This window comes from Centruroides sculpturatus, unplaced genomic scaffold (assembly GCF_000671375.1).
Source record: "Centruroides sculpturatus isolate CEXI.00-Female unplaced genomic scaffold, Cexi_2.0 scaffold698, whole genome shotgun sequence".
NCBI lineage: Eukaryota > Metazoa > Arthropoda > Arachnida > Scorpiones > Buthidae > Centruroides > Centruroides sculpturatus.
In genome coordinates, this window is record NW_019385119.1 from 17,221 (window position 1) to 28,844 (window position 11,624).

Below are 11,624 nucleotides of genomic sequence, written 5' to 3' on the forward strand. Positions count from 1 at the left end.
GCTTCTCTCGTGACTTGTCAGGATGATGCGAGAGTGCTTTGAACATATGGGGGTAGTGGTACTGGACCCAGAGACTCACACGGATACTTTAGTGACAAAATTAACTGCATTTAATAAGATAAAACATGCTTACAATGAGATATAATGCTGTCTTGTTGAAAGATGTCACACAAAAAAGAAGAGCACACTGGAGAGTTCATTACCTATGATATAGGTTGTCACACAAAAAGAAGAAAGTTTGTTTCCGATGGCTGTTGATAGACTTGGAGATTGGAGGGATGGAGAAGTCATCATTGGGAAGTTGAGTCCCTAGTCCCTTCCACCCTCGTTTTTGGAGATTTGGGTCCTCTCGGATAATCCAGGTTTGGGTCTCAGGGACCAGCGTTCTCAATCTCCACTTCTCCATGTCCTGGGAATTTTAGTTTTTTATACCATTTTAGCCCAAAATCCAGATTTTTCATTGGTCCGAAATGGTGGCCTCCCATAACTCTATTGGTCCCCGACCTGTTGCTAGGGACGTGATTTGGGTCATGGAGTTGTTGAACACCCCCATCTCAGAGAAGATGCAGCTGGGTTCGTATGGTCCCAGCTAATGCCTCCCTCCAAGGGAGTGTTTGCATTTTCTGTTTTGAACTCTATGTAAGATGATTGGCAAATTTTTCCTGGCTGTTACCCTTCTGATCTCCCTCTTGATCTATGACCAGGAATATGTCAATTAGATCTCAAGAATGTGACAATTAAATCATATCACACCCCATTTCCCCTTGGCCCCAGTTCTGTTTACAAAAATTAGTCACCGGTTTATTGACTCTGGTTCAACAGCCCACCTCCCATCAGAGGATGAAGTCCTGGCCTCATGCAGTTAAGGTATCAATTAATAGCAAAACACATCAAGTTTTACCTCAAATAGTCATTTTGACTTGAGTGACATTAGTGATATAACAAACATCCTATATGAATTCAATTTTTGTTAAACTGTCATTTCAGTAACTGCAACATTGTTCAAGGTTTGAACTCATCACAAGCAAGAGTGAAATAAAAACTAAATCTTTAATAAAACCCAGAAGAAAAACTCAAAAGACAAAGTGTAAAGAATGAGATGGACATGCTTTAACCAATCAACTGAAATGAGAAATGTTTACTGAGAAAATCCCAGACATTTGTACAGTACTGGGGTGGTGCATTGTCTTGCTGAAAGTTTCATGTATTCTGTGTCATTATGATTTAACTGTAAAATGAGAAAATTTTTCAGCATATCCAGATACACAATACCATTGATGGTTTCACTATGAAAAACAACGATCTACACTATCTTTGCTAAGAATACAAAACACATTCACTTTTGGACTGTCATAAACACATTCCACATTTGCTTGTGGACTTTTAAAGTCCCAAATCCAAATTGTGGATGTTCACTTTATGAGTGAGATGAAATCTCAACTTCTCACTGTAAATGATACTATCCAGAAATGTCTTGTCTTCCTCAATTCAACATTTCTGCACTACTTGAAACAAGCTTGATATGTTTTTGCTATAAATTAATGCCTCAATCAATCAATTCTGTAAGTTTTCTGATTAAAATTCTGTATGTTTTCAAAATTGTAAAGTCTTTTTTGAATCAGCCTGTATAATACATGCAAAACAATACATAAATACAGAATTACACAAAATTAAGAATATTAATTAACATTTTTTTAAATAATTATTTAAATTTACCTTTTAAATCAAATCCTTCCAAGATATTTAGACTCAAAAGAGCAATTAATCCTTGTCCAACAGGTGGGATCTCCCATAATCTGATTCCATGAAAATCGGTGCTAATTGGTTCTACTATACGGCATGGAATTTTTAAATGATCTTCTAAATCCTCAACAGTCATACATCCACCAGCAATTTGTACTTCTTCAGCTATCTTTTTAGCTATATAACCAGTATAAAAGCCTTCTTTTCCATTAGCTGCAATTTGCTAGATGCAAGTAAAATTCATTTTAAATATATTGATATTTAATAAATAATAACTACAAAACTATTTATTTAATAGTTTATAAGATAAATTTTTTAATCTTAATTTTTAATTCACCAAAATAAATGATCGTAAAATGATATTTGAGATGCAACTTAAATACAGAACATGACTTTTAATTTTTTAAGTTTAATTTTCCCATAAATCAATACAAGATAATCTAATGTTATTCAAGCAAAAAGAAATTACTTTAAACACTAAAAAGTTTGTGGAAAAAATAATAAAATACAGTCGCCCTCCCTATAACATGGTAGATACGTTCCGTTCTTTATGAAATTGACGTTCTAAGTCCTTGAATATCTGAGCCAATCACATTCCGGCGCATATGCAGTTTACAGACTACGGCAGTTTGAAAGGTTTTCTTCCATAAAATTAATTGATTCTAGACTAATTCGACTCAATATTTCCAAAATATGTATAATTTTTTGGGAATAATCCATATAAACTATGCTATAAACAAAAAATTGTAGGATTACTTATCGAGCGTCCACCGTTCGACTACGCCATTGCTTAAGCTTGCTTTCATTGTAGAGCTTGCATGCTTCCTGATAAATTATTTTTTTTGCAAAAAATTCGCTGCATTTTGATTAATATAAATATAATTTTTATGAACGTTATATAATAAATGGTTTTTAGTAGGTCCACTGCTCGTTTAAACTCAACTGTTTGTACAATATCTGCTATTGGTCTAGATTCGACCAATCCTGTCACGACATGAGTGGGCGATGACATTTTACCAAATTATACATGTTTTTTTAGCATGTTTGTATGAATACTGTCGCAATTTTTTCACCGTCATATAGGAATCCGAACTATATGAACCGGTGTTATAGGGGGGTGGGTCGACTGTACCTTATTTAAGATAATATAAATTATTACTTAAGTATCTAGTTAGCGATATCAGTTCAAATCAAAAAGTAATCAAATTATTGCTGTAATATAAAAATTTTATTAAATTATTGGGTCGTCCAAAAAGTTTGTAGCAATTTTTAGAAAAAATAAGTATAAATTTTAAAATGTTCACTTTTTATCTCCAGTCTGTGATATCTGCATCATTCTTAATGATCTCTTCCATCTATTTGACAGCTTCATAATTCTATCTTAAAAGAACTTTTGTTTTTTTTTTTTTTTTTTTTTTTTTTTTTTNTTTTTTTTTTTTTTTTTTTTTTTTTTTTTTTTTTTTTTTTTTTTTGGAGCAAAAATTCTATAAATGATTTTTGTAGGTCTCTAGATTTTACTTCTTTGGATACTGCACTTCTATTGTAACACAGTATTTATCAGCCTGAAACTAAACCTAATGAAACAGCATTACATAAAACAACAAAAGAAGATTGACCAGTTGCTAGGCCTAGACTTCAGAAACGGGCAGAAGTAACACAAATGGATTAGTTCGAAACAACACTTAATCACTTAGTGTAACAAATATATATATATTATATAAAGAAATAATGTAATTATAAGAAAGAAAATTTGTTTAATGGAAAAACTGTTTACATTACTGCTTTAAATGTAAATATATATTTTTTGAATAAAGGCCAAAAATTTTCAACTTCTTCAGATAATGTCTCAAAAACAAAATATAAAGCATTTTTAATTAACTGAAGTCTTAATTTATTACTATATAAACAATTTTAAACTTTAAGAGTTTTGAACATGTTTTATGTAATATCAGATTATGTGGTAGTAATATTAAAGTAAGTAATATTAAACTTCTTCAGTTAATTAAAATATTTTGGCCATATCCCAATATAGGGCAATTTACATTATATGTAAACATATAATTCCATTGTTTGATTAGAAACAGAAAGTAAATAACCTGATGTGATTGTCAGGCAGATATACATTGCACTAGTTACAAATTAGCAATAAGAACATGATCTGAAAGAACTGTCTGTACTATTTGGTTTCTATTTTTAATCAGAGAAGTGAATATGTATTACATATGAAAACTCATATTATTTTTTGAAATATTCTAATCAAAAATAAATAAATAAATATCTTTAGGAAAGTTTTTAAGCTATTCAAAATCTATTGGAAAAATCTATTCATTATTCATGATATACAATTATTATATTTTGCATAGTACTGCTTTATTTACAACTATGCAAAATATAATTTAGTCACTTTCATTTTTTTAAAACTCTAAAATATACAAGTTTTAACACTTGTTTATTTATTTACTATATATCCTTGATTAAACTGCAGCGAAATAAATATGCTGTTAAAATTAAACCCCAGTCTCAAATAAACCAAAATAGAAAAGCATGGCTGCGTTTCTTTATGCAGCGCTCGAGAAGCGCTTTACAGCGAACCCTCTGAAACCCGTTTCTAAATGCAGCGCTGCAATGTAGCGAACCGTTTCTAAACGTTTGCTGCAAGAGGTCGCTGCAGCGAAGATAAAGCAGCTTTTACGTTCGCTACACGTTTAAAGCAAAATGGACGCTTGCATGTATAATGTGGTATTAACCAGCAGCGATAACAAAAAAGTCGAGGTAATTGTCGACAAGAACGTTATGGAAAGATTAACAACAGGTAAATTTACAGATTAAATGTACTTTCGAATTATTAAAGTATAGCTGTTATCGATTGTTTTTATATAATTCAATTATATGTAATATATTAATTATTATGTTATATTTAATACTTAAATGTGCAGATTGAATAGAGAATAATTGAAAATTATTCAATTATATATGATTTCTTGTATTGTGAGATTTGATTATAATTTATATATTTTCCAGACAATGCCTTTAAAGAAGAGTATTTTAAATTAATGTTCCCCAACCATGAGAACACAGAAAATAAAGGTTAGATAATTTAATAGATATTTTTTAAAATTATATAATCTATTTTGTAAAATGTAAATGAAATAGTTTAAATTATATATAAGCAGTTATCTCATAATATCAGACATACATATATGTTTAAGTAAAACTTATAAGGTGGATAGATGAAAAAAAGTAATCATATTATTTTAAATTGCAGATTTAAATACTAATGAAGCTTCAGTTTTAGCAAATAACAAAGAAAACAAATCAGATTCTGTAAGTATTTAATTATATATTTTAAATAAAACTAATACATTCTTTATATTTTTGTTATTGAATAACATGTCTAAGTAGCCTTTTTTACTTAGTAACAGTAATGTTTAAAATAGTTTTATAAAATTTACACTTAAATATGCTGATGAAACTTCATTTTTCATAGGAAAATGTTTGGACATCATTTGCAGTAAAAAAACTTATTGAAATTCGAAAAGAAATGGACACATTATTTGAGAAGCCGAATTGTAAAAAAGTCAAACTATGGGGAGATGCAAGTGTTAAGTTGAAAAAAGAAGGTGTCAATGTAGGAGCAGTGGAATGCGATCGGAAGTGGCGAAATTTAATTTTAACTTATAGGAGGAGGAAAGACCAGATGAGAAAATCTGGAAGTGGTCGACTTCCTTTTTGGGAATTCCATGAAGATTTCGACCACTTCTTTGGTTTAAAAGCCAATGTTAGTCCTCCTCCTGAAACACTGCTAGCTTCAACTTTTGAAAAAAGAGCAGTACCAGCATCGCCACTTTCATCACCACCACCTTCACCATCACCTCCATTGTCATCACCACCACCTCCTCCTCCTCCATCGTCGTCCTCATCACCACCACGAAAGAAAAAAAAATCATCATCTGAGCCTCCAGAGTGGTTTTTAAATTTTATGAAAAAACAGGAAGAATCAGAGGAAAAAAGGTGGAAGAAATTAGAGGAAATTGAAAATGAAAAATTAAAAATTTTAAAAGATATATTAAATATAGTTAAAAAAAACTGATTAAATGAATAATTTTACTATTTTATGATTTTTAAATAAAATGTTAATTATATTATTTGTGTATTATAAATCATTTATTTTTATTTTAAAAACAGGAATCTTGAGATAACTGAAAATTCAAACAAATTATCATAAAAACATTTTTTATTTAGTTTTCGTTTTTAATAAGTGTGGCAAACATCAGATAATTAATCTAATAAATAGTAAACACATAACTGACAGTTGAACATATTATTGTCCTATGTTCACTGCAAATATTTCTGACACTTACAATATTTCAAATAAATTTTTTCTCTTACATGAAACACCTTCCTTGTCTTGAAGTGCATTCTTTTCAATTTTGAAATAGTCTGTCAAGTATGTAAATTTAATCAATTTAAAATTTTATAAGAAAGTTTGACTTTTCAAATTTCATGCATATAGTGTTCCTACTCAAATGTTTGTTTTAAATTCCATGACGTCCCGACCAACTTTGTAAATTCCGACCCTCATAGTACAGCACATTGATAAAATAAAACAATATATGACTTTTTATAATTGTTGAATAAGTTTTATTTAATTAAAAATAGTTTATTCTGTTATTAATCCACAGTCATAAATCTATGTGGCTTTGAAAAAAATAAAAAGCCATTATTTATTATTCATTAACAAATCCTGTATAATCCATGTACAAAAGTAAATATTTATTAAATTTCTCTCTTAATAAATTTCCTGAACTTTATAAAATCCATCATAGAAATAAAATTGAATTCAGTGCTATTAATCAACATATTGCATCAAGTTTATAATTGTATTGATATATGCTGTCCTATGATGATGAAAACATGTACTTAAAGCATTCTTTTAAGTTAACTTTCATCTAAAATATTTGTTATCAGTTTAGTGTTGTTTGGCAAGTTGTATGATAGGTTTAATTACTTATAATTACTTTCCATGACTTTTTCCAAACACTAATGAAAATCCTCACTTTCCAGGTGCATCAGAACCCTGTATATAACAAATGTAATGTGTTAAAATAAAATGTACTTATATTCAATACAAAAAAAATACAAGATTATATAACTAATTTAAATTTTATTTTATATGTATAGTTCATACAAAATGATGTACTTAAAATATATTTTATTTCTCCATCAAGAAATCTGCTATTCTGTTTCGTTTTTCAATGGCAGCTGCACGATTTTGTGTGTTTTCTGGAAAATTATCGCCATCATCATCATCATCACAGTTATCAAGTAATATGTCTTCTGGAATATCCTTTTCCCCTTTCTTAATGCATAAATTATGCAAAATGCATGCAGTCATAACCACTTTAGACATGGCTGCAATATTTTCCATGTCTAAATATTTAAGTCTGCGGAAACGTCCTTTCAAAAGTCCTATAGTTTGTTCCACAACTACTCTGACAGAACTGTGTCTTTTATTATAAGTTTTTTGTTTTATAGTGAGACTACCAAAATCCTTAAATGGTACCAATAAAAAAGTATCTAAAGGATATGCAGAATCACCTAATAAATAATAATCGTTTCCTAAATATTTTGATGGTTCCTGCAGTAATAATTTGTATATTGGACTTTGTTTCCACACCCTAGAGTCATTGGAACTTCCAGGCCATCCAACAAAAGCATCAATTATCTGCATTTCTGCATCACAAATTATTTGTAACAAAATGGAATGTCTTCCTTTTCTGTTAAAATAACTTTGGCTATCTTTTTTAGGTGCCTTTATAAATATATGTGTTCCGTCAACACATCCAATTACACCTGGCAATGGAATCTTCCGTAATTGCTCAAACTTGTGTACGGTGTCGTCCAAATTGTTTGATGGCCACTTAATAAAATTACTTGACATGGAACACATTTTATTACAGAAATTCATAAAATTCCTGTAAGCATGACCTTTACTTAAACCAAATCTATCAGAAATGCCTCTGAAAGACTCTTGATTAGCAAGTGTCCATATGCTTAATAACACTTCTTTGTTTGTTGAAATACCAGGTCGACCCATCTTTTTTTCACTCCTTCTTGTATTTATCAACTTTATAACTTCCTATAAAAATAAACATATAAACGATGAGTTTTATTTAATGAACAAGAAAAAATAACAGGCAGAAACATGTAATTAATATTATAGTGCATACAATAGACAAACTTAATTTACGAATGTTAACTAAACAAAGTACAGTATCATTATACTATGCTGATAAGAAAAAATATATTATTAACTAATTTCCGAAACTTAAATGTAATTATAATTCGATTAACTTAACGAATATCAAAATTTGATTCATTTAAAAAACTTAATTTTCAGAAAATCTTACAGAATAACACATGTAAAACTAAATAGGCTATTTTATAAATTATAGCATTTTGTTTCCTATTAGAAAAAAGTATTTAATGTAAAACTTACTTCTGTAGAACTTCTTGAAAGTCTAAAATGACTCTGCAAGTCATCCAAAGAATAAGAAAATACTACGTCTTCTACATAATTATTTATCTTCTGTCTCTTTGTTCTCTCTTTGTTTGAAAGAGCAAGGCTCAATTCTTCATACTTTCTTTTTTTGTTATGTCGTAATTCTTTAGCTAAAATACTACTTTCGGCTGTAATCAAAATCAGTGAATATATTAAGGCGTCCATGTTTCGCTCGAGCAGAAAGCGTTTCTAAACTATGATGCAGCGACGTGTAGCGATCGCTGCTCGTGACGTCATTTACGCTGCACTCTTGCTGCATAAAGAAACGCAGGGCATGGGAACATGTTGAAATACGGCACTCTATAAGATAATGTAGTTAGTTTAGAGTGATAAGTAAGAAATTTAGCTAAAATTCTACCTCTTCAAATTGTCTAAAGTCAAACATTGCTATTCCAAGGTTCATATGAACATTTTTGAAAATAAAACTATAAACTATCTTCAGATATTGAGCAAGGGAAAATCACAATCATTTCATAAGTTGAGAGCTCATCAAATGAAGGGTAATTAAGAAAATTTGGTTTGGAGATGGTGAGTCAGAATCAGGAACTTAATGTTGGTCAAGATCCTGATTCTGACAATGACAATTAACAACTGAATTAGAAGACATTTAATCAGGTTAACTATGAAAATAGTAGTTATTTCAAATAAAATGTTATAGCTGTAACCCATAAATACAGTCAATAAACAGTTTTCATCGTTCCAAAATTGTATATGTAATCAAAGTATTTCAATTTTTGCCCACTCATATTTCCTTGATTAAACCCCAGAGATTTATTTTTAAAATGTAGGTTACGTTGCAAGGTTTATTACCTTGCAACATAATCTACATTTTAAAAATAAACTTCCTGCGGTTTAATCAAGAAAATATAGTATTTAGTAGGGTTTCTCATTGCCTGGTTCTTTGCTTGCCCCAGAATTTCGAGAAAAAAGTGATCTGTTTCCTAGGATCCCAGGATATAATTAATTATTTTTAAGATATAAAATAAATCTCAAAATTGAATGATATAATTATTTTTCATGTTTTAAGTAATTTAATTCGTCCTGCAACCTCCAAAATAATAATAATAATAATAATAATGCTGTGTAAAATATGTATTAAAAATAACCTCTGAATTATATAGAAATTTTCACAAATAGAAAAAATTCATTAAAGTTTGTTGGAAACTGCTTACAAAAAAAAAAAAAAGCCTTTAAATTGAGTTGAAAATTTAAAGAAAAAAATAAACTTAGATCAAAATTCTAACTTAGAAGGTAATTTTCGTTTTTTAAATAAAACTTAATACAAAAAGCAAAGATGGTCGATATCCAATCACTCGATCTGGTTCTTATTTTAGTAATGAAAAGTCCCACTATGTCCCACTACCAATAATGCCCTTTCCAATTCAATTAATGTGGGTTAAATCATGTTTAATGCATTTAAGAGAAGACAGATGTTATGTGGTTTTTCACCTGTAGTCTTGAAGATTTCTAGTTCGTTTTCGAGATGCGTTGCAGTACTTCTTTTGCTCTCTAGTATTCTTATTTGTCTACTTTTGCTGCTTTAATAGCAGCATCAAGCTTATAGTCCAATAATTCGGCAGTTTGTTTTGCTTTAATAATCAGGTTTATGAAGAAAAACTTCATACTCGCATACTTCATACTCTTTTGTATTTTTGCCCAATTTGCACAACCTGACATAATGCAGTTATCGAAGTTACTGGGCATGGTTAAAAATTAAGACATCGGTGCAATTATTCAAGATATTAAAGGTTCCAACAAGTAAAGAATTCTCAGTGTCTTGTCACAAATAGGATAAATATTGATTATTGACAATCTGTGACATGTTATAACAAGCAAAAATTTAAAATAAGCTTAAACTTATAAGCGTGCTTAAACTTAATAAATACAGTTGACCCCCCTATAACGTGCGTTCCTATAACGACAATTCCTATAATGTAGCGAAAAAATTGTAGCAACATTCGTATAAAGCTTCTCCTAAAACGTCTTCGCTGACTCGTTTCGCGACAAGATTGATAGAGTCTGGACCAATAGTAGATGAGCAGCCGAACTACTTTCCTCCGACCCTGCACCACGCTACGGAGCGGCTAAATTGAGTTGGTATCGTCTGTACAGTATTATATATAAATTATATATAAATTAGGTACTGTACATATAATTATATATTAATTATATATAAATTAGGTACTGTATATATAATTATATATTAACTTAATTTATTGTAACTTTATTATAATTATATATATGCTTTCTGCCGCCTGGCAACACGCTACGGAGATTTTAGGCTAGTAAGTTGAGTTTATTATCGTCTGTACAGTATGTAAATTAGGTACCGTAAGTCTAATACAGCACTAATTTTATACATTTCTTGTGAAAGAAACACTTCTTATTCAACGGCCATAAAAATTATTTATATTAATGATGTCTCCAAAGGTCAAGTTATTTTTCTGCGAAAAATTATTTATCAGAAATCGCGGCTGCCGTTTCGTGTGCTGTTCCGCGACGAAGACAAGCTTTGAACAACGGCGTAGTCGAATGGTGCACACTCGGTAAGTAATCCTATAATTTTTTTTATAGCATAGTTTATACAGATTATTCCCAAAAAATTATACGTGTTTTGGAAATGCTGAGTGGAATTAGTCTAGAATCGGTTAATTTTATATAAGAAAACCTTTCAAACAGCCTTAGTCCGTAAAGTTCACACCTATCGAGCTGTGATTGGCTCATGTATTTAATCATTCCTACAACGTAAAATTCGATTAGCGTGGAACGTATCTAAACGTTATAGGGGGGTCTACTGTACAAATGTGTTCTGACAGTTTATGAGTTAATTATGTAAAAAGCCTGATTAATGAAAAAGTTTTCAAAAGGAATTTTTATTTAAATAATATGAAATCAAATTACCTTTAATGTCTGAGCAATTAATGGAAGTTTTATAATTTCTCCAATTTTTGGGGCCCTACCATTCAATAATAAATCATTTCCAAACCTAGTCTGTTTCAGATAAGGTGTGTAATCATACCAATCTTGACCAATTATTGGGGTGACTGGAAATCCTTCTTCAGCAAGTTTAATAGCAGGAGATATAATTTCTTTAAGTGATATCTACCATAAATTTATTCAAAATTATTCTTGTTATAAAATAAAATATTTTATATAGAATCATTCAAATATAATTAATAAAAAATATTTACCTATTTTAATATATGCACTATTTTAACATCTTCATGCACATTATATATTTAACTTTCATTTTTTCAAATAAATTGTAAAATATATCAATTAATATTTTCAAATTCTTTAAATATTAAATATTTGATAT

General features: G+C 29.7%; 1 protein-coding gene across 1 annotated transcript in view; it reads right to left on the bottom strand.

Moving 5' to 3' along the window:
- Positions 1-11,624, bottom strand: part of LOC111635031 (glutathione hydrolase-like YwrD proenzyme) — a 30,056-nt gene that overhangs the window by 12,908 nt on the left and 5,524 nt on the right. Inside the window, exons 4-5 of the mRNA XM_023379877.1 lie at positions 11,207-11,407; positions 1,717-1,966 (exon numbers count right to left, since the gene is read on the bottom strand). Of these exons, the coding sequence (XP_023235645.1) occupies positions 1,717-1,966; positions 11,207-11,407 (451 nt within the window). The remainder of the gene's footprint in view (positions 1-1,716; positions 1,967-11,206; positions 11,408-11,624) is intronic.